Source organism: Neodiprion pinetum, chromosome 4 (assembly GCF_021155775.2).
Source record: "Neodiprion pinetum isolate iyNeoPine1 chromosome 4, iyNeoPine1.2, whole genome shotgun sequence".
Classification (NCBI taxonomy): Eukaryota; Metazoa; Arthropoda; class Insecta; order Hymenoptera; family Diprionidae; genus Neodiprion; species Neodiprion pinetum.
In genome coordinates this window covers 26,550,514-26,574,578 of record NC_060235.2, presented here as the reverse complement: position 1 = coordinate 26,574,578, position 24,065 = coordinate 26,550,514, and the positions used below count along the sequence as shown (strand labels likewise).

At 38.4% G+C, this 24,065-nt stretch overlaps 3 protein-coding genes across 7 annotated transcripts in view; 1 reads left to right on the top strand and 2 right to left on the bottom strand.

The window, feature by feature from the left end:
• The window catches only part of SMC5 (structural maintenance of chromosomes 5), a 150,433-nt gene extending 147,683 nt beyond the window's left edge, over positions 1-2,750 (bottom strand). For 4 of the 5 annotated variants that reach the window (XR_011176942.1, XM_046622471.2, XM_046622470.2 and 1 more), the window contains exons 1-3: positions 2,466-2,750; positions 1,581-2,247; positions 154-282 (exon numbers count right to left, since the gene is read on the bottom strand). Coding sequence is in view for 4 of the 5 variants with exons in the window: in XM_046622471.2 (XP_046478427.1) it covers positions 154-282; positions 1,581-2,247; positions 2,466-2,524 (855 nt within the window). In the remaining variant the exon portion in view is untranslated. The remainder of the gene's footprint in view (positions 1-153; positions 283-1,580; positions 2,248-2,465) is intronic. The other variant, XM_046622469.2, reaches the window with a different exon arrangement.
• A 506-nt stretch (positions 2,751-3,256) lies between these two features.
• On the top strand, positions 3,257-9,641 carry LOC124217148 (protein TIPIN homolog). Its single transcript, XM_046622486.2, has one exon. It carries the CDS (start codon positions 3,546-3,548, stop codon positions 4,413-4,415), a length of 870 nt encoding a protein of 289 aa, XP_046478442.1. The 5' UTR covers positions 3,257-3,545; the 3' UTR covers positions 4,416-9,641.
• Positions 8,347-12,703, bottom strand: LOC124217147 (enolase-phosphatase E1). Its single transcript, XM_046622485.2, has 4 exons — positions 12,557-12,703; positions 11,577-11,707; positions 10,985-11,350; positions 8,347-9,807 (listed from the first exon to the last, which is right to left on the bottom strand). The coding sequence occupies exons 1-4, from the start codon at positions 12,618-12,620 to the stop codon at positions 9,478-9,480; spliced, it is 891 nt and encodes a 296-aa protein (XP_046478441.1). The 5' UTR covers positions 12,621-12,703; the 3' UTR covers positions 8,347-9,477.
• Between the last annotated feature and the right edge of the window lie 11,362 nt (positions 12,704-24,065).

Below are 24,065 nucleotides of genomic sequence, written 5' to 3'. Positions count from 1 at the left end.
TCCTTTAGAGCACGATTTACTTAGGAGTTTTATTTTTTGATGATAGATCAAAATCCCCTGCATGTTTGTAGAATACCAATCTTCTCACCAAAATCTTATCAGCCTCAATGTTTCAAAGGAACTCAAGACGGCAATTTTTTAAAGAGTACTTACTTGTGAATTAACTGCACGCTCAGCATCACTATAACGAGACGTTATCTTGGTCACATCTTTATCAATTGGTTTCATAGCTTCTCTTAATTTTTCTTGTTCTTTGGAAGCTGCATCCCACTCTTGCTTTGCCTATAAGAATCAAGATCCAGACAATGTAGATTCACTGTTGGATTGGATATACAGATAAATTAAATATTTCGTTCCCTGCAAATAAATAATTTCGTAAAATCTAAATCAGATATGATATGAGATAAGTTTTCTAAATACTTGGAAAAACAGTAATTTAATTCAAAGAAATGATGAAACGCAGCTTCGAAGTCTCTAAATTTTGTTTTTTACACCTCATTATTGCTTCCGAATTATTTTGTAATATATTTTTATGCATTGTGTCTTGAATTGTAGTAAACTTGTAACGCTATAACCTTTTGATTTGAACCACGGAAATGTAATTTACTGTTAATCTCGTTTCCACTAGTTTTTCAAGTGGGGTCCAAAAATCATAAAAGTATGAAGTTAAAAAGTTACTGAAAACCTTGTCCCAAGTCATGTAAGAATTCAGCAATTCCCATCAGTAATTGCAGACAATTACCAAATTTTCTGGGGCGGCAACCTCAGGGCTGTCAGTTTCGTTACAAAAATTTGCCCATGGGTGATTGTCTTCGTTTAATTTTATGTTTATTCTTTATGTTATGGTCTCATATACGCTTGTAGTTATTATACCCCTTTTTTGTGAATACGATAAAAAAAAAAACTGATTTAATATCTGTAAGAGCAGTAGCACAAAGTAATAGTTCAGTAAATTTTTAGAACAAATAAAATAGTTTATAAAAAGGAACTAGAAGTTTTGAAACCGTTTCGATAGTTTCAAGAAATCGATGTATATTTTTCAACTTTTCAAGATTATTTAGAAGATCCCATATGACTCTTGGTTCTCTGATACACCCTACCACAGCTACCAAATACTCGGTTCAAGGAGGTAGGTTGGCTAAAAATCTACTTTTTATGAATTTCATGTAGAGATTTCACGTATACATTAAGTATTTATCAAATTATTACAATCATGAGTTACGAAGACATTCTTAAAAATATAATGATAAAAAACACTGAATTTATAAATGAAAGCTTGTTGCATGTCACATGGTTAAAAATCTAATAGATTTCTTTCATTTCATTCTACAGACTCGTTTTATTGAAAAGACTATTTTCTACAGAATTACTGGAACAAAGTTTCTTGTTTTTCAGTAGTCAATTCAATATTACCATTTGTTGATTATTCAATCAATGTGCAACTATCTAAATTTAAACACAACTATATATTCTTAAAAGCGCCATTCATCTCAAATAATTGTGTACATAACATGTGAAAATTGCAAGTTATGATAGTGAATTGTTTGCAGTCTCGTTGTCAGATATATTTAGTAACTTACTTCCATTAATTGCTGACGACCTTGATCGTACTGGAGCCAAGCTTTTTTTTGTTTCAGGTTTAAGATCTTTGTCTTGATAGCAGTTCGTTCTTTAATACCGCCAACAATCTCCTTCAATCTATCGTACTTTTGTGTCTGTCGTTCAAGCAAGTTACCTTTGTTAATCAGTTGTTCCTGCAGATCAATGTGTCGCTTTCGATGCTCTTTCAGCTTAGTGTGATATTCAAGCAGTATAGGGTCTCCCACAGATCGTTCTGTGTTTTCGAGCAGCTCTTGGGGATTCATTTTAGAAAAATCTTGAACTTTATCTTGTGGCAAAAACTGACACAGATTGTCAACTTGAATGTTGAGGCTCTTGGTCAATTGTTCCACCTCTTTCAGGCTTACATGTTTTCCATTGAGCATCCATTGCGTATGTCCATCCGACGTTATCGTTCTGGTGACAGTATGATTTTTTTTCCCTGGGTTTTTCAACTCGATTTCTATTTTCCCTTTCTGTCGACCAGATTTTACATACTCTCCCACATGTAACGCTCTTCCAATAACTTTTGGTTTCCCTCCCAAGCCCAGGACTATGGCGCACACAATTGTAGACTTACCTGTACCATTGGGACCAATGATAACGTTTAGATTTCGGCCTGGCTTTATTATCGCATGATCGTAGGTCCTGAAATCCATAAATTTATGTGGTCAACACTGTTGTATCAGTAAATATCTGCAGTGGGAGTTACAACCATAGCAATAATAATGGTAAGATGAAGATTATTCATCTCTTATCTCGAGGATCTACATGATGAGGTTAACATTGATGAAATGAGAAAGTAACAACTTTGTCAGAATTTTCCATAATATGTAGCAAATAAATAGGTCTGTATACAAACTTACACAAAATTTTCAACGCATATCTTGACAATAATCCCACGTTCAACATTGCTATTAGCCATTGTAAATTGGTCAAGTGATTTTTAAACTCAAGCAAACTGCACTTGGCATGTATCATTTTTATCGAAAAACCATTGCTAGAGTTAAAACGAATCTCACGATCAAATGCTTGTCTTCGATCTTACACGGGGTTCAAAACTTTTTATTTTTGCGTCGGTACTACGTGCTCTGGTGTGAATATCCCACGGCCACCCACGACGCTGGACGCGTACTGCCTTTGGTTTGAAGTTGGCAGCAGATGAATTTGTCCAGTTTTGAAGTCGCAAGCGCACTGAGGTGTAGTACCACTGATATATATCAGTGTATGTAGTACACAGTGAATGTAGCCACTACTAGAGGTCGACAGAAACCACGCTGAATGTTTCTCATTCCTAATTCAATTTTTTCTCATAGTGTTATAGATTCAATTAGCTTATCAGTTTCGTGTTATTTTAGTACTTCGTACTGTGCGGGTATATCTGTTATCGGTCGTGTATATTATCCGAATAAAAATGCCGGGAAAGCCTGAAACGAGCCTGAAAGAAAGTGTTACATGTCAAGAAGTGGAACAAACGGCGAACGATTACCACGAACAAGTTACACGTGAATTAACGCAAACCGATCAGTTGAATAAAAAGTTGCTGACATCATTTCTCGAAAGGATGAACAATTCGTCGGGAGAATTCAGCTCTCAAATAGAAAATCAGGAAAAAAATGTTGATGTTTCGAGCCTTCGAGAAAATGAGTTCTAATAGACAATCCGTACTCTAAATCGTTTCCGTATACTCTTACTAATAACATTACTGTATATACCTTTCATTTTGAGGTTATCCCCATGATCGCCCAACTTTTCGTTACAGCCGCTCTATCCGCCATTTTCACACACCTTGACCGAATGATTGGCGGGAAAGCGGTAGTTGAGTCCTTGGTTGACATTTCGATTCAACGATCACCAAGTTCCCAATAACGACTTCGAGTGCTTCGGTCAGACAACAAAGAATTCTCTGTTGCTATCAACCTGAAATTGGATTTTCCGATTTTAAGATGTCCGTGGCCGAATTATCTGATCCTGAAGACAGTTTGCTTCCGAATGATGTTGACGATGAAATCGGGTCAAACACAGGTGGGTACGCGTCGGATGAAGCGATCGAGGATAATTCGAACTTGCCAGAAAACGGAAATGACTCGGACAATCCTGATGGTTCAGGACAAAGGAGGATCGATCCATCAACCTCGGGCCAGAAACGTATCGTGCGAAACCCTCAGCCAAAATTGGATGCTGAGCGACTGAAGGGGCCAAAAGGGGTTCACATGATCGAGAAACACTTCGAGAACTTTAAATTTGAGGGAAAAGGCTGCGAGAAGAAAGACCTCGATCGGATGATGAACAAATTAGAATATTGGGCGCACAGAATATTTCCAAAATACGAGTTCGATGACTTTCTAGGCAAGGTTGAAGTTTTGGGGAACAAAAAGGCAGTTAAAACACATCTGACAAAAATAAGACTTGGAATGTTGACGGATGAGGAAGTCGCGTTGAACGACGTAATGGAGGAGGAGGATGAGCCCGTTCAAGACTCCGCACCCATCGATGAGTTCGACGCCCTGATTGCTGAGGAGCTTGAGAAGCAACGTCACTCCGTTACCCCTCAACGACCCCATGCCTCCATTGTTTCGAGCAATTCTAATGCAGCAGTTGGAAAAGCTATCGCAACATCCCACCCAGACATTACCGATGAAATGAAAGAAAGAATGGAGAGGAACAGGCAATTAGCAATTCAGAAAAGACTTGCCAGAATCAAGGCCGAGGAGGCGAAAAAAATCGCTTTGGAAAGAGAAGTGATAGGAAGTCAAGAAGATGTTGCTCCAATGCCAAACCACGAAAGTACAGTAACAGATTCAATCGGTGAATAATGCAAGTTTGATTTTAACATTAAGTTATCACATAGAAATACTTTCATCGATTCCCAGGAGAATATTCATGGGTAACATTTTCAATAACTGTCCATGTTTAGCAAAATATTTTATGAAAGAAATTTAGTAAGCCACGTTGCCTTTACAGAAAATAATCCAAACATACCAAGCTGAATATCTGCTATCAAAAACTGTAACAGTCTGAATTGCCAACAAAAATTTATTTATCCACAATATTTTATAATACAATATTTTCAAAATAACATTTCACTTATTTTGATGGATTAAATGGTGAAGTTCTAATTTTAGAACTATTACGTTTCAGATTTTATATTTTCAATGTGAAAATTTGTATCAGAAAAATGTTTGTAACCTTAAATTTATTACACTTTACCTTGCCACACAGACTTTGAAGCCCATTGTTTCTTAATATATTCAAGTATTTACACTTCCGTTTTTTACATTATTGGGCACGAGCGATATATTCATACGTACAGTGATCAATTTGTCTTAAAAGCTGTAAACTCTGCACATCGAGAGTAAAAAGCACAGTGTTTCTGTAGAACTACTATTGAATCGAAAATCTATATCTAGGTTGATAACTAAGAATCTTTGGGTATACTCATAAATTCTGTACAAAATTCTCTACTCTGTAAATATACCATAGGATCTCTTGAAGCTTATCTTTTCGACTCACTGTGGCAGGAGCATATTTATAGTCTTTAACGCAAAGCATGAATACACTTTAAGTAAATTGCAGGTCTATTTCAAGAGCTCGTGGTGAATGAACCATTGCTTGACGCATGTTAAAGTTAGGTATATAGATAAACGAATAGCATTTAAATTACGAATAAAAAAATATTTAATAAAAAACGTAGAATTTTATAACTACTGTTTTTTATTTGCGCAACTTAAATTTTCTTTAAATGTCAAAATTCTAGCGTGGCGCTTAACGTTGAGCAAACATTCTAGTAAAGAGCCAGCCGTATGTGGATTCACCTGTCACAAAAATTAAATGGTAACTTACCGATATAAACGATTACGGCAAAATATTACGCGATCTGTAGTGCCCTAATACGGCTGACATACTGCACAAAAATGTTATGTATTATTCCATTCTACCTGTTGGAAAGAAACAATCAATGTACTATCGTCAACTAGATACCATAATAATATTTCATAAAATCATGTTTCAGTCAATCTTGTAACTGTTTCGACGTAGAAACCAAGTGAAATAAGTACCGACGAATTGAAGCAGCGTAAATAATTACAAATTGCGTTCATGTGTTAACAGTTTGCTTCTGAGCTAACCCACAATATCGGCAGAGTATGTTACTGCCATATTACTGCCATTACTTGACAAAGAAGATTTCTATCGTGGCGATCTACTTCTTAGCTTGTTCGTTGACTGTTCTGCGAATTTACTAGGCGAAAGGTTAATTACACGAAGATATAATATAGCGGGGAAACATCCAACTGATTTTAAAGTATTCGATAGTGTTCCAATTTGACGCTATATCTCCGTATTTCATGCCAAATTTTCACCAAGATATTACAAAATATGTATGCAGCTTTGGAATATTGCAAGTTTAAGTATTTTTGAAGAGACTCCGTTCGATTATGGGTTGCGAAGCGCAAGAAGTTCCGCTACTGCTTTATATAAAAAAATTCACGGATCGCTATTGTATACTCATCTCCCGCGATTCCACAGTCTTAAATTTTTTATGATTTTCAATTATGACTTTATAAATGCAATTATAATAGATGTGGTGAAAAAAGATTGTTTGAAACGATACCAACGTCAATTAGTCATCCTAATCGATTCTAACGAATTATAACAGAATACACCTTATAGACGTCTCGGGTATTTTTTTTAGACCTAACTATGGTTTGGGTTATTTTAAACGATCTGGAAAAGCCCATTTCAAAGGCACGCTCGTGCACTAAACTGCTAAATAAGAGAAATCAAAAACAGGAAACGTGGATGTGAGTCAAAACTCCAAATGGTTGGAATTCAGGTTGACGACTATGTGGCATCTCATCGATTGAAACGGTCATAATACCGGACAAATTGAAAATATTTCAACGCATCAATATCCTTACTGGTTCGAATTGCCGAGTGTTGAAACTTTCAAACGATTGTAAGGAAGTAAGAAAACCTTGCACGAAGCATTTATTCAGGTAGGGCCTTAGAAAATTTTCAACAATTTTATCATTCTTCAGTTTGGTTCTCCTCCAGATGATTCATACCACAGATTCGAAATTCTAGCGTTCCGTAACGTGGTTACACCGTTCATAATTTTCCTTTTAATAATTCGAACTTACACGAGATTGGTGAAAAAGTCAATCCGAAAATCAATTTATTTCTGAATTTGAGCCCAAAACCCAGTAAATGTTTCAGTAAAATATCAAGATCGCCATGAAAAAGTCGCCGAGCATTGAATCTCATACGACAGTGTAGTTATTCATCCGATTCCTTAGCTTATAATACGGCGTATCTAGTGACGTGTGTCGCACCAGGCTTGAAATACGAGGATTCTCGCCGCGGCCACGTGCAAGCCAAACATGAGATAAGAAGCGCATATATGCACAGATATCGCGATCACGGTGCACGCTAGTAGATGATACGAGTATCGCGCCTTGGTGCCTAGGCAAGTTCCTAAACGCACGATCGTGGATCAACTTTCCCCGGATGAAACGGCCCAGCAGCTTTAGTGTCTCCGAGTCTTCCCTGAGATTCGTCACGTCACATAAGGCTGTTGGTCGCGGTGTTACGAGTCAATTTACGCGCAACCTGTCAAAACACGGTGTACGCACGTCCGCGGTTAATTAGTTTCCGGATCGTTGACTCCCGCCCTGAATGTGCGGTCATATCGCGACTGCTCTCACGTGCGCAGCCAAGCGAATCGAGATGACTTACAACGTCCCGGCTGTCGTTGCGATTGTAAGAACGGTAATTTCGCTCGGCCTCCTGCTTCCACCCGCAGCCTCAAGGACCCTGGAATTTCCGCCAAGCTTTGCGCCGCCGGCCGAAAAAGCTTCGATGCCCGCTGATCACAGACGGACATCCAGAGAGCTCGAGGAAAGCGCCATCGCCGCTCTGTCGAAGCTCGCCAACCTTCGATTTTCGAGTCCCGAAATGGTTCGGTCTTTGGTCCCAGAAAAAATGGCGCCACCGGAAGCGGGGACTAACTTCCGTGAACCATCGCCGATTGCCGATTCGCCGGTAGAGTTTCGGCGTGCCGAGTTCAAACCGAGGAAGTTCCAGTGCCACCCGATCGAGGATATCTTCATTCCGGCGGTTGGTAAGAACGTTCCGGCGTACATCTGCAGCCTCCAATCCCGCCGGTTCGTCATCTCCAGCGAGAGATTCGCTCAGGACTACAGGAACCACCTCGAGGTCGACGTCGACGAGACGACCTTTCACCGGCTCCTGGCACACGGTGACACAAACGGTACTGGAAACTCTGTCGCTAATGTCATTCCAGTTACCTTGACGCAGCGACTGGGCGAACAGTTTTACGGGATTAGAAAGAGCTAGGAAAACCCAGAGGAACTTTTTTCGTTTACTCGTCAAGGTGTTTTAGATATCGTAAGGTGATTAATGAATCCGGGGAACTCCGGTACCGGTTGACACATTTGGCGTGTCGTTATTACCCGGCCAAATTACATTCGACTTACGTACAACGACAAATTATTCTCGCTTGTTGTCTTTGCGTCGATGTGTAGATGTCGGTTTCCGGTATTTACTCACGCGATTCATACGATAAGAGACACCAGACCCCGGATGTTAATTTGAGACCATAAAATGTGTGACATCTTACGCATTATGTGGCGAAGGAAAAATATTTTTACCTTTATTTTAATACTGTGTTGAAAATTGACTGATAGTGTAATGTATCGTATGAGCAATGAAAGTAAACACATCAAATAAGTAAGAAATAAAAGTTTATAGACGTGAATAATTTGCGATCCGATCATCGCCACTTACACGTGTGTCGTGACAATGATCATGCCGCGTTTGACGTCATTCTTAATGCCCGACGACATTCCGAAATTAGCCATCACGCCCACGATTTTTATACATTTTTCAAGTATGAGTAATGATTGCAGTTAAATACCGATAGAAACTATTCCTGCATACAATACCGAAAGATCTGAATAAAGCGACACGATACTGTCCGTTGAACTGTTACACATACCTAAATTTGGATGTAGAAAAACTACATCTATATCTGTAACTCGGTTACCCTTGACACTATTTGTTCGTGATTTTGTACAATTTCTTATGTCCTCTTATAGTTCAAAATGATTACCCTAACTAGAATAGTAAATGGAGAAGAGTAATGAATGATGAGTAAGTATATGGCAGAGGTCTGGCACTGCGCGCATGTTGAATTATTGAAACGTAGTTTCTACCGTGATTTTTACACACAGTTGCTAAGTTGATTATTACAATTTATCGATGACGTCACGTGCAAGGTTGTTTAGAATTCTTCCTAACTGCTAATGCAAACCTGGCTCAAACCGTACTTGATGAGTTCTACAATAACAAAATCAGGAATGATGTTTTTTTTCAACGATTCGAAGACTACGTGTGATTTGTTTTCGAGAATAACATCATTGTTGAATCGACGAAACTATAAAACGTGCGTTTGTAGGCAGTACACAATAATTACTTGTAGAAAATGGTTGATAGTTTTATAAATATTATTTAATAATTTTTTTGGTTTTGTTTTTTTTTTTAATAATTTTTTTTATAAAAGTCCGTCTTAGAAATAAAAATGTAGCATTCAATTTAAACGTGTTTTTCTTTTCTGCGTTTTCTTTCGTACGAAACGTGTAACATTAACAATTCGCTACTCGCAATTATTGACCAATTTCAATTAATCGGATTCTCTCCCAGCTGACTTCGCAGCGTTTTATAATCAGCTACACCGTCACGCATAAAGTTAATCAACGAAGCTTCATTTTGGCAATAGGCAATTTGGCTCTTCCTTGCATTCTTTGCTACAGCTTAACACTGGGTTACGTTACGTTACGTTAACTTAACCAGCATCATTCACTCGGATACGTTGGCCGCGGAATCATCAGACGCCATGCCGCTGCTCTCAAAGTTATCTTTGTTTCCGTTTGACAAGCTTGAAGAATGCTCGCTCACTGATTCTGCGGTATTGATTTCCCCCATGATGATCATCGGCGAGTTGACTTCCGGATGACCCTCAGCCGGTGTTCCAAAATCCTGACTGTTGTGTTGCTGCGGTATTTCCGCCGGCAGCTCCGGGTAGTTCGGATTCAAATCGGCAGCGTCGGTCGGCTTGATTTGATCCGACTTCTCTTCAGAACCGAGCTTGTCCGAGTCCTCCGTTTCCTTGGCTGGGACGCTGTTCAACTGAAAAAAAAAAGATATCGGTTCCATTGTTTTATGAGCTTAATTATGGAGGCCATTTTGGAAAATTGACACGCATTATTCCAAAAACAAAACAAGCCTCGAACTGGTACACACAGAGAAAATTTTTCTTCAATTTACAAAACATGGTGTGTAAACATGGCAACAGAAATATTTTATTAACTTAAACTAATCTTATTTGTCTCAACAAAGTAGTGATCATATCGCTGATTCGGACCGGTATTGAGCGAGTCTGCATTTTTTGAATCAGGGAAACAATTCTTTCGCCATGTTTCATCGCCATTTTTACTAAATTCAATTTGTTTCTTGTGTGTAGACACTACTTGTACTTGTAGTTTCGGGCTGTAATGAATTCTCTGCAATTCTGGTTGATTCAATATCGCTGTTGAACATAACCGTACGTCGAGCATCCATCGTTTGTGTACTTTTCTTTGAATTCCTGCAAAGTCGTCATGTTCGTCAATATTCATCCTATAATCACCGTATTTATTCTTAGACCGTTTCAAGAAGTATAAGTCGTCTTTTTATCATGAATGTTAAAAAAAATAGTTTTCTAAAGTTGTAATCTAAAACTATAGCCTTACAAGTTCATGCATCTCTGTGGCTAAAAGTATGTTTAAAGCACGATATACGGATACCTCAGTACGGTTACTGTTGTCATCTACTTTCTCGCATATCTATGCGAATTTTATTTCTGTTGCATGTACAATGCAATTATCACAGTCGTGATACACGTTTTGTGTTTCTAGGAACGTCTTTACTTTCAAGTTTTCGAGTCTATTATCACGAAGTTTATAAGTTGGGCACGGTTATATTACGTGTTGGCTTGGCGTAAAACAAAAAAAAAAAATAAAAGAAGAAGGAAATGGATCATTGTTGCCCGTAACTACGCGATTAGTTATAGAAATTGTTTTGGTCATTGAAGGGATAGTCGTACAGGGTCTGTATGATCCACGTATTTTCGAATAAAATCAACGCCGATGGAATTGAATAATTTTTTGTTGAAATACAAATTCTCAAAAAATTCATCCACCTTTTAAGCCACAATTGTACGACCGTTCGAGCATCACATCGAGTCTCCTTATCCATTTTTTTTTTCTCGTAACATTCAATTCGGTTCATGCAGGAATCCATTTAAAAAGTGTCTTTGACTATCTACCTCATTTGCGCTTTCCTCGGAGAGGGAAATCGGCGGCACTTTTTTCGCCTCGGAGGTCTGTTCATCCTCGTGTTCCTGGGCAGTGAGAAGCTGCGGTATTCTGGACCTGTTCACCTCCAGCGTGACCGCCTCGGATTTTTTCTCACCGTCCGATCGGTTCGTCTCCCGGCGTTGCACCGCCGTTGGCGCCGGCTCGTCGAGGCTCAAGACCTCGGCGTTCGCATCGTCGTTTTTCTGCTCAGCGCCTAATTCGTTGAGCTCAAATGCGCCCGGTGTGCTTTTTTCGACCTTGTCCACACCGTTCGAAACCTGCTCGTAGTCAACCGGCTGCAGAGCGTCCAACGTGATCGGAGATTCCTTCAGGTTCTGTTCAGGATATAACGTATAAACAAGGGTGGAAAAACTTAGCGAATGTACGTATATCGGAAGGGTTTCAAGAATTATAGGCATACAAGAAACCCCTTCATGCCCTCTGTAGTCACTTCTCATTATGCATCCTCGCGGACCTTCAGCCTAGGCAGTTCTAGCTGCATTTCTCGAATGCAATAATTAAACACATGGAACCATATATGCGTGTAAGCGTTACAGGTACCTTAGAAGATGAGTGCTCAGCGAAGGCCTCGGCGAGCGCGAGGTTAATATCCTCCAAGGGTTCATCGCCGTTTCGGATGTAGACCGGAACGTACCCAGGAATTGACGGCAAGTATTGCAGAGGCAGGGTGTCTGTATGCAAAATTTAAAAAAGAACGTCATTATAATGTTTATCAACCTTTTATTTCTCACAAAACTTGTCAAACAACTATCACTACTTTTTATCGACGCAAGTAGTGTTCTTTTTATGTGTATATGTATAGTTTGCACAAAGAGAACCAGAGGAAAAGATTCTCACGGAATCGTGTGAACTAGCAATATTTTTTTCTCAAATCGATTTGGATTCAACTGAAACTCTACAGATTCGACGATTCTACCGCAATAAATATGAATTTCAATTTTTGGTCAGGTCGAACCTTGTAACGTTGTATTACACAAACCTACTTCATACTTTGTACTAGCATTACTGTAACTTCAACCTCGTAATTTATGTCCAAATTTAATAAATACTGCATAAAACCTTCGTCAATGATAATCTTAAAATTTGATTAAAACTCGAGAAAGCGGAATTGAACCGTGAGATGGCTTTTCGCGTAAAAACTACTTCTAATTGAAAAAGGTGGTTTTAACGCAAGGACATTGGTCACACTGTCTAACTCAAGAATATGTGCATATTCGTAAGTTAGCATGAGTCGTATTCTGTTGAAAGACAAAGGTCTTGTTTCTCTAATCCCGAGTACACCGCAACATTCGTTCGAGGTGTGTCTTGGATAAAAATTTCACTTCACAATTCCACCAAGTTTTTACGAAAATCCGTAAGCAATGAATCACTTGTACGGGTTCACTTTGATATATAATTTTGATGATAGTAAATTGTGCGATTCGAGTATGCATGATCATTTCGATCGTTGATAAGATAAAGATGCATATATTTTTCTAGGTACGTGCGTACGACGTGGTCAAGTAATATCCGGTACTCACTGGCGTAGGTAATGATAAGGAAGACGAGAATGAACCCCGACCGCAGCATCCCAACGGCTCGCATCTTTGAACGGTACTGGGCCCCCCGCCCAGGGGGCTCTCTAATATATATGTACGCCCCTCTCCTCCCTACAGTGCGAACTGCTAGGCCCTCCCAGGATTCCATCCCGTTAATATCAGAGAATGAGGAGAAACATGACTAGAAACTAAAAGAAGAAGAGAGAAAAATGAGAAATAAATAAAAAAAGAGATAAAAATAGGGGCACTCGGTGTATCACGCGAGCCGGATGAATTGCCGGGATGGAAACGTGGCAGCTCGACTAGCAATCAGCACGCACGCATCATCGGCATGTTTTAATCACGAAAGTCCGCAATATCGCGATGCGTGAAAAATATTGTCCGAATCTTTTTCTCTTCCTCGGATATAATAGATCCAGGTATAACAGTGTGAGTGGAACTACAGAAATGCAGAGCCGTAACTTGTTACGCGGTGTTGGCCGAGACTCTCGGTATGGTCGAAAGCCGGTGGAGACAGGTCCAACCTGTTGCAGAAGCGAGTCACAAAGCGAGATCTTGCAACCTTGAGCCTCATCTTCCTGGTCCAAGATCTACTGGTGTACGGTCGTCGTCGAGTTACAATCGAGCTCCTAGGAAGGATGAAAAATACGAGGAAGGCCAGACGGATCAGGTCAGGGGTTAAAGGTCAAATTCGTAAATCCACTCGCAGTAGTTGCTCGAACAATTCGTAGGCATATTATAATAACAAAGGCTCGATGCCCTGCGGAAAGCAAAGAAATTAGTTACACCTGTTGACAGCAGTTAGCTGTAAGCAATTAAAGTAATAAAGAAATTTGATCATACAAGCCTATTTTCGTTACAGGGTGACACGAATATCGAAATCAAAATTCAAAATTAAATTCGATGACGCGAGTGAACTTTTGTTCAGATTGGTACGAGATGTTGAGCTATTCGTACCATAGGAATAAGCGGTTCCTTTTTTAATTCCGTACCGCAAATGGCAGGGATGTTAGCTTGCGTTTTTTATTATGCCAAGCAGTTTTGTAAAAATTTCTCTTTAAAACCGTTCTCGAAATGTACCTGTAACTTGTCGGAATACTAAGACTGCGTGTCCGTTATTGATGTATTAAAAAATCTTAGTCCCGAAATGACGATAGTCGAAAAAAGTATTTCACGTTCTTTTGCATAGGTCTTATTTAACACGACTTTGATATAAATATTAGTTCAAAAATAAGAATGTTTTTAAAAAATCCGCACGATTCGCAATTTTTAAGATACGAAATATTGCATTTGTTGTCATATTAATATATAATCGTGTTTGTTTGATGATTACCTTTGGTTACAAATCGTCAAGTCATGGATTCTTAAAAAACTCTATAAGGTACCTAATATTCCACGTTATCAATTCAAACATAACAAATGCTAGTTTTACCTTACACTACGAATAACAAAGAAGTTTGTTAAATTCAAAAATAAAACCCCAATGCATCCATGTGATCTCCGAATTGTCTGAAACGTAGAACGTTTTCGCGTTCTTTAGAGACTTGGACAGGCAACAAGCAGAGGTTATAACCGTTACACATTTGTCTACTTTTTTTTATTTCAATCTAGGACATTCTTTTTACCAAGCACACTGCAGTCAGCCTCAGCTAATTTAATTTCAGAATCGTTTGGGAGGAATTCGTCATCAATCCGGGTTCATGCAATTACACATTAATCGGTAAATTTGAATATAGTTACGTCGTTCAAGGATTAATCAGCCCCGTCTTCCTTGTTATAGGTATGATCGAATGATATTAATGAGTAACGTTGATGCGTTAATAATAGACCATGTAGTACCTACTCCAGTGAGTAATGCTAAAGGATGGATAAACAGACAGATGGATAAACATCTTCAGCGCGTTAAATGGCCGCACGATTCCTGCGATGATACGTACACTTACACTTTCAACTGACCGAAGATGGATGATCTTGTGTAAATTTTCTCAAAAATAAACCTGTCTGACGGTTAAAAAATTTTTATCCTACGTTACAGTCTGTGGAAACGATCTTTGACTGCGTAAGGTTAAATTTATCGTTAGTCAGAATTATCGCTCATTAAGATTTAAAATATTGTTCTACCGGTGAAAATAACAAAGTTTCTTAAGTACAATGACGATTCTCCTCACTTTCAAGGTGTTCAAAAATGAAATCCCACTTGACCAATGTTATGTCGCCGGTAGATGCTGCGGTCTGAAACCTCGAGGCCTACAAGCTTCGGAAAACTTTATGCAATTACATGTATAATTATTAGCGCGAAGAGTCGAATCGCCCTCGAGCGGCAGGGAGAGCTTACTCAAGGTTGTAGACATAAATTATATGCAAATCGTATCCCGTGACATTTAACGAACGTAATCAATTTCAGAGACATAAATACATGCCCATTTGCAGTTTGATAGGAAAGGGGGATCAGCTACCCGCTCTGCGCGATGAAAGCCACTCCCCAGGGAATTTTTTTCCCCATTCAACAGATCTCCGCGTCGCTCCAGACTAATGATAATACGAGTTTAACCGCCATACTCGGTTCTCAATCCCTCGAGGTAATTCTATAGTTGATACGGGGTGATTATACATCTCACTCCTGACAGGGAATCTTCTCACAGCTGGCATTCCTCGCGGAATTTAAATACTTCGTTCATATTCTTATGGTCGAGTTCTGTTTGTTTGTTTTTTTTTTTTTGTTTTTTTAGTAACTTGTAAAAATTTTATCTACAACTCACTCGCTCGACTTGCTTCGAGATTTATTTTATTCTTAGTCACTCTGTTCTCGATGAGTCGAATCACGATCCCTTGGAACATCGAAAGGGAGGCAACGACGGGAACAGACCGTTATGTTGATGCTTCAATCCGATTTTTATAATACGTAAATAGAGTGGCAAGTCGGTCCAGATCGAGATATAACGCTTGAGGCCTTTTCCAACACGACTTACACGTTACAAAAAGGAACAAACAATTTTCTCATTTTTATAACGGTTTACTGAAATTGATCGACCCAAGGCATACGACTTCTTGATACTATATCCAGCCCTGGATATTACTTGAAATGGTTTGATATGAATAAATGAGTTCAGAGTCCAAAATGCCTTGAGATGAAACTATTTTTACCTCAAATTTAAAATGTTATAACGATGTTAAGGTTTGAATGATCATTTTTTTTTCCATCTGTCGAGAAATCGTCCAGCGAATTCCTCACAATGATCATCTGAGATTGTAAGTCGAATACGTTAAGCTTGTAATAAAACAGATCGTTAGTTCTGTACGAAAATATTTTACATGCTCTCTGTGACAATCATGACAAATATTAATAAAATGGTAGGTACATGCGTACCCACAATTTAATGGGGCTAAATAACGTAAATCGGTAATCGAAAGAGCCAAGCAGGCTGGACAAGCACTCGCTAAAATTATAGATTTGTGGTAATAATTAACTATTACCCGCTAACTGTAATCATGTACTTTTCTCTACATCGAATAAAAAATCTCTGTAAATTATATGCCCTGTAAATACATTCACGAAGCCGTTGAGTCACCTGGCTCTTACTGTATTAAACTACGTGGACTTAGAACTCTTAACTAATCCTCAGTTTCAAGTTCATGTTTCATTTTTCTGACGATTATCACACGCTGACCACGATCGTTCGTAACTCGTAATTCAGTATCGACTATGATCTGTAATCGTCACGCCCGCGGGCAACAGGCATCACGATTAATAATTACTTTGTTAAACGTCGAGTTTACAGCATCGTAAATTACCACGAGCTTCAACTGTATCGTTTCGACCTATAACAGCGGCAGGTTTGAGTTATGGGCATGCCGCGGTCTGCGGGTTTTGGCACAGTGACGTCAAAAGCTGCAATAAATCCAGGTCCGCCAAAATAACGTCGAATCTAGGCTCCAGCGTCGAGACAACTAAGCGGATGAGACGCCTATCCGTTGTCCAAATTTCTCCGAACTTTACGGTCCTTCTCGGGATTTTTGTTCGTGTATAAATAAGCTCGCCGTAACGATCCGGCTGCAAGCCTGTGGCTGGAATTTTATTCCCAGATTATCGCCGGTCAATCGAATTAACTTTGTCCGTCTAACGAGGCTCGTTGGTTAGCGCGTATAATGTTGTTCGAAGGCTACATATCCTGGGTCGTGGGTCAGGATCGTCGGTCGCGCGTCACCCATTCGCCAAGTACGTCGTTCACACTCGCTGCCAGATTCACCTACACACACGTTGTCGGATTAACCATTAACTAACCAGCTTGGAGGCTCGCGAATATTGCGTCACTTTCGATTTTACACCGCATCACCATTTAACCAGATGTTTTTGCCTGCCGTTCTCAAGTCATCGCCTGACTTCGACGATACACATCTGATTTGGGTATACGAGTATGTATTTCCGTGGGCAAACCGATCTATTCCATACCTTTATCATCTTCGAGAAGTTGATAAAACGATACTTTCCAGTATTTTTATCACGGGGTATAAAATTGAGAATTTGGTATGAATCGTTATATTTTTAAGCTGCGAAGATCTCTGTAATTATAAACGGAAGCTTAGATATCGTTGTTTCATTCCAATTACTTCGTAAGAAAATCTAACTTCGGTAAATGCGTTCGATTTCACTTTCAGAAGACTAGTAATTTTTACAAAGTCACCGAAACGATTGATCTTTTTTTTCACGAGTCAATTCAATATTTCAAATTGTTGATCATGATCAATATTTGTTTAATGTGTAAAATTCAATATTTAATGATGCTAACGTCATAGAATAAGTTTTTCAGTCAATTTTTCGATCACGATCATCATAGGTTTTAACAATTTCGATGCAAATCGAAGTTAAAAACTTTTGTTGATTATTACATTATTTCTTTTTTTTTTTATTTGTATGAAGATCTTTGTAGCTTAAGTATATCATGATTTGAAAGTGATAAGGGAATAGTCAGCTATTTGTTCACTTCTGAGACATACTGCGTGAACATTTTCTCTGTTGACCTTGAGTTTATATGTACGGTTGATAGTCTCAAGTGATTGACTGATAGGCCGTATCACCTTTCCCTCGAGGTCGTTGCCATCTGCAGCTGACTATTATTCGATGGCTATTCATTTTACGTCAGGTATGCCACAGCTGTGTTATCGTCTGAAGTGTGATTATTATCGATCGACTGAAGCCTGAGAGTTGAATGGTGAACCAGACCATGCAAGCACGAAGGTTATCGAAACTAATTGTGAGATCCAATCAGTAATTAATACCAACGTAGCTTGACTCGATGAAAATGTCGAGTAGATACTCGAGTCGTGAGCAAACTTTGGAGCAACAAGAATGCCTATCATGTTTCATTTTTTAAACCGATGGTTGTAAATAATACCTACTATCTTCAATTTATTCACAGCGTTGAACGATGATGTTGTCTACTTGTTATTTATGTCCGAGAAGGGTTCACGTCATAAATGTAAAATATGATGGTTTTGCAAGAACACGATGTTTCTTTTCAAATTCGATTACGTTTGTTCTGTATATAGTCGATGTTTTGATTCAAAGAAACCCGTTGCAAAGTCCTCTTTCCGAGCTCGTCTAGTTCGTGAATAGCTCCAAGCCTCACTCCAGGCTACATAACGCGACTCTTACGATTCAATTGTACGGAGTTTCATTGGCAATTTGTCGCGGCCCAGATAGAAATAGGGCCATACCGCGGTACCGGGATAACGAATAAGTCAGTTTGTCTCTTAGAAACGGTAAGATCCGAATTGTAAATTCAATTCGACAAATCGAGCAATTACAAATTCGTTTTACGCTGTAATTTCTTCTACCGAAGAATTTCATTCAATAGATGAACTGTACGAAGGTGAACTTGAATGTTACAACAATGGTATTAATTAACTGAAAATCCGTATCTGCTTCATTTTCACATCTATAACTATCATCAGTATGTGACCAATAAAACGTAATCAATTTTTGAGACCCCTGAACATTAATGGAGTCGTCTAGTGTGAAGGCTGTTTCTTTGAAGGTTTTTTGGGTATTTTTTTAAACACAAACCACCGAAATAAAATTTATCGTAATTTTCACATTATATTTATTGACATTTAAACAAAATTGCAAATTTTTTGGAGACGAAATATTGAATATAACCTAAGTAGAAAAATCCTTATTATACCTGTACCTATCGCGTGAGATAGGATAATCGTGATTGGTTTGGCAGTTTTTGTTTTACGAGTAATATAAATGGGAAAAATGCAAACTTCAAATTTTTTTTCGTAAAGCAAAAACTACTGTAGTTTCATACAGTCCTTGAAAGCTTTGGAATCCATTTTACTTCTTTCTAAACTTTTGTGATTTCTTTGGATTTTTCATGATATCTGTGTAATCCGTGAAATCCTGGTAATCTTTGTAACGACTTACAATTCTTCTGATTCCCTCTAATCTTGGTGATCTTCTCGTATTATGTGCAATTTTTGTAATCTTTTGTAATCCCTGTAATCTTTGTAATTACTTGTGATCTGTGTAATTACGAGCTTGAAGTTTCTGACGTTAATGCGTAACGAAATGTGAACAAAAAAAATATCATGCTGTACAACCACTAGATCTTGGTCTTAAATATCTCAGACTGAGGAATACGACCCAAAATGCTTAACGCTCGGTACACAGTTATTTTCTTTTTCGTACCTATATTTCCAGGATTTGCAATAACCGTTGAAAAATTCGTTAGGTGCACTCACGCGTCCGATTGAATAACATTTATTATCCACTAGAATGACTAGGGTGTTGATTATAATGTTTTACACCAAGTCCATTCTGCTTGTGAAACAACGAAGAGAGAACTTAGGTACGAAATGAGATTGCTCATATAGTATAACGAAGTTAGGATTGTGTCTTCATGGTCGATGAACGAATCTAATAGATTTTTCACCGTTTTTGAACAATTTGAGTCAAAACATGCATGTCGAAACTTTAGTGTATAATTTTAGGCTCTTTTATTACATTTTTAGGGAAAACACCGTAGCCCAGGAATGTAATAATGAATAACAGAAAAAGGAATATTACTTTCCATAAGGCCGCAAGCTCGTGTAAGTTGCCTGAAACATTCGCGTGCACTGCGGGTTAGTATAAAGTTCATACTAATTTGCCAATAGCGTGATCCAGTGTTTTGAAATAATTTTATTTAATTACCGAAGTCGTTCTTAATCAGATCGTAAAATCTTATGCAGCCGCTGAATTTTACACATAGTTTCGTACGGTCAGTGTAGCGTGCACGTAACAAACTTCAACCTCATATTGTTCTTTATTCTAAGGAATAACTGTCTCTCGCTTTAATATTAGTCTTATCTAACGGCACATAACGCCGTTGGTGCAAGAACTGACTGTAAAACGCTGTGAATTTATATGTGTTAAAAACATGCAGCGTCGTATTTTCCATTATTACGCATGAATCTAGACTCGAATAAATTCCTTACACGGTACGGTTATCAAGTTTCCATGATCAATCATTCGGAATTACCTGACACAGCCTTCATCATGTTGAATCTGATGACCAATTTTTTAAAATAATTATATCAAAAATCATTGGATTGTAGTATTTAATGAACTGAGTAATCACATTTGATATTGCTAACACTCGAGACGTTTTTTGGCGAAACTTCTATCAAATAGTATAGTAATAGAATAATAGTTTGTGAGAAGTTGCATATTATTTGGGACTTGCAATAATTACCTGCCAACTCATCTCACAGACCTGAAGCATTCAGCGGTCAATTGACAATCACCGTACCACCATAAGGGAAAGTTATGGTATAAAGATACTGCTTTTCAAGTTGTGCTACCGAGAAAACTGATTGGACAAATGATCATCTCTGGGAGACAAAACAGTACAAGTGAGTATTATAGTCGTAAGTTTTTACGCCGAAAGTTAAGAAGTAATAATATCAAAGTAGTTTTCACTCTAATGGTTTAAATTGAGATCCTTTCTCCTTTCTTACACCATAAATTTCTCTTATTTATTTCACATATTTAGGACATTTTGTCAACGATGGATGTGTTTAGTTATGTAATCCGATGTAGAGAGGCTTTTTTAGTGTCAATTTATTTCTTATAAGTTCTTTGACTAATGTAATGTTAAGTCGTATTGCTTTCTGTGTCCTACAAACGTTAGGTTTTCTTTATAAGTTTTGAGAAACAACTAATTGTACGTGAAACTTATCATAAGTATTTGTAGAAATGAATATACGTGTTATTTCATCAGAGTAATGACTGTAGTAACTGAACAACAGTATAATTATAGTAATTAAGTGGTAAAAATGGTAAAAAGACCAATTTCAGCAATCACCATTTTTCATTTCATTGAAACATTTTTAGGTGATAGCTGCAACCTCTAATTTTTTTTGTTAAATTTGTGTAAAAAATTATTTTTTAATCAGATTCCACGAAACCTTCGAGAAGTTCCACCTTTTTTTTCAAATGCTCGAGGAGTTATAACAAATTTAATATTTACCTCCGATCATTATTTAGGATTAGTCCCACAATTGAACGGTATCACTGATGTTTTTCAAGCGCAAAATTTGGATTTTGCAATCCCCGTAACCTCGCTTTAATCAACTTATCATCTTTGTAATGGCAATCAACGTACGCTATTATTAGTTAACAGAGATTAACCCTTCGATCAGCTCATACCAGTTATCCTCATAAACTGTCAACCAAGTGCACGTCGAACAATGATTTGTCCTCGTAATTGCGAGTGCTGTATACTTGCAATTTACCTTCCAACCCGACTTGATATTTTCCGAGCATTGACCTTAGCTGACGGTCGTAAGCGAACCTCTGGAAAAACTGAGCGAACCAGAGCCGCCCGTGCATGAGGAATAAAAAAACTGATCCCAACTCGCTCCCTGGTCTGCTTGATGAAGGACCACGTGCGCTGTTGGCGGAATACCCTGCATGATTACCGACGCGAAGACACCACGAGGAGATTGCCGTTGCGTCATCTCCCCACGGATTCGGTCCATTGTCCTTCCCGGGCTGCTGGGCCGGGTTCACGGACCATTATTATGCCTCCGGGTGTACGTGGACTATGCGAAGTGATGAACTAGTCCGCGATTACACCGTCTCACTACGATTTTTCATCACAATTGCGAGCCAATGTTTTGCAAAGAATTTTTTCGTCGCTGAATACGCAAGTGATCACGGAGAGTTCCTATCCCATTGGATATAATAAGTAGAGTGAAAAGAAAAAACCTTTTATAACCATCTCAAAAAAAAAAAAAAAAAAAAAAAAAAACAGTATGACAGTACTGATTATGGGTGGATTCTGTAAACAGATTCGAATCCAAAGCGAGTCCTGCTTTCGAGGATACCATAAAAATGAAAATTGCGTATAAAATTTTGATACCTCGTAACGCTTGGTAACTTTAAAAGGTGCCTCACGATCAGTTTGGAAAATTATGGTATAAAATGTTTCATTTCATTTTCAAAACATAAAAAAAAAAAGTGTTTTGCGCCAGCTCATCAGCATGGAATCCTTAGAGAAAAACCAATATGACGAAATGATTTTGTTGCTGAATAAACACAATCCATTCTTGTTGGACAGTGTCATGAAACAGTTCACGGACTACCGTCTCTTGGTCTGAGGAAGGTGTCCGCAGGAGCAGAACGTTATGCGCAATTTGAATCCGCAGCCAATGACAGTCTGGGAGTTGAACCGATGAGAGCGGGATAAAGGGAAACGAACGAGACGGGTGTAGAATGTTTTTCGTTTGTTTGTTTAAGACGTATCATGGGAACAGGACCCAGTCATGCGTGAGACGGCTTATTTCGGAGTATGCGATTCGTTCCAAGAGGAAGTCGTGGAAAATAAAGAATCGATGATGGTATACCGTTAGCTTAACCCTGGAGCACTGCACAAGCCGGCTGTAATTGTACAGTGATGTGGAACGCCCCTCCCGGTTTCGAGGCGTAGTATGCACGCTGTACATCATTCGCCTCTTGGTGGGTATGTGCAACGTATTTATATCAACTCAATCAGGAATCGTACTGACGCCGAGTAGCCTATGACGGTAAAATAGATATCGCAACGAGTCCCTGCCCGTCAATTATGAATGGACTGGTCACAGGACTTGCTGAAATTTGAAGTTGAAAGAAAAATTGAAAGTCTTACACCGAGTAGATTTATTGAATTGACTATTAGAATAGAATTTTGGGCTCCGATGCCTCGAAACGCGACCGTATAAAGATTGATGTTACACTTAGGACTTATGAAAATTGTTGATAAACCTCAAATCAAAAACCACTTACTGACCGATTATATAAAAATGTTTGATTTCGATGTCTACAACGATCAAAAAAGCTTGACGACGCGTCGGTTCACACTGATTCAAAACCGAATACTTAATGAATTTTGATTCAAGGATTCTACGTATTCGCAGATCATCGACTTTCTACCTATATAGCCAATTAAAGGTGAAAGTAAATAAGCGATACCACGTCATTACGAAACGTTTAATATGTTCTTGGAAGACTGACCTCTACGTGAAACCTATGAATGGCCCAAGATATAAGTAGATATCTGTTGCAATATTCTGCGACAGTAACAAATGCAATTCAGTCATGAACAAAATATTCCTGATTCGTATGCCTACGTTTGATTCAATTATCTACGTCGATGGACGCTGTAAATGTGATATTCGGAAACTTTCCTAAAAAACGACACATATTTCATCATGTTACGTTACAGCACCAACAAATGTGTATTCCTAAATATTTCAATTTGACACGCCTGAGGCTTTATTGTGGTTCTCTTTTAACGGCTTACCTTAAAAGATGTATATCAGATTTCGAAAAGATGCCGTGGCCTCCATTTTTCATGCAGCTCACCGTAATTATGATGATTTTAATCTATTTTGATGCTCTCCAAATACTTGTACCTAATTGTAGTACGCCATCTTCCAGTAGTGTGTGGTTATTCTTTAATTACACCCAGTAAAGTTATACTGTATGTTACTAGCTGGTCTTACCTGCGACACATGAAGTTCTTCGTTCATATCTCGAGAACTATGTTTCGTATAAATTGCAATGACAGTAATGTTTCAAGAGTATAATGTATAGTTAGATATTTAACCGAATTTAAAATACGTTCTTGGAAAAATTCCTGAATATTTACTACGATTTGTTAACTCATGATTCACGTGAAAAATGGGACATCCTGGCGTAAAGAAGTGGAGGATCTTAGTCACCCAAGGATTGAATACGGATTCGAAGACGGAACTTATTACGCTTAGTGTCACAGTGTTGATCAGACAGCTTAGCAAATTTTGGAACTCATTATCAAGTTCCATATAAAAATTTTCGAATTGTCTTTTAATGACTAGCCGATGGGTACCAATTTTCCATATCCCTACCGATTACTCCATCAAGATGGTGGATATATAATGGATAGCACCCAATATCGTGCAGTTCTCTTCAAGTTTTCATTACAAG

Bases quoted from the DNA above. Each gene is read 5' to 3' on its own strand.
- LOC124217148 (XM_046622486.2), top strand. From the start codon at position 3,546: ATGTCCGTGGCCGAATTATCTGATCCTGAAGACAGTTTGCTTCCGAAT.
- LOC124217147 (XM_046622485.2), bottom strand. From the start codon at position 12,620: ATGCGAGCCGTTGGGATGCTGCGGTCGGGGTTCATTCTCGTCTTCCTT. The intron at 11,351-11,576 runs GTACCTGTAACG...TATCCTGAACAG, and splicing joins CTGAGCACTCATCTTCTAAG to AACCTGAAGGAATCTCCGAT. The intron at 9,808-10,984 runs GTAGATAGTCAA...TTTTTTTTTCAG, and splicing joins CCGAGGAAAGCGCAAATGAG to TTGAACAGCGTCCCAGCCAA.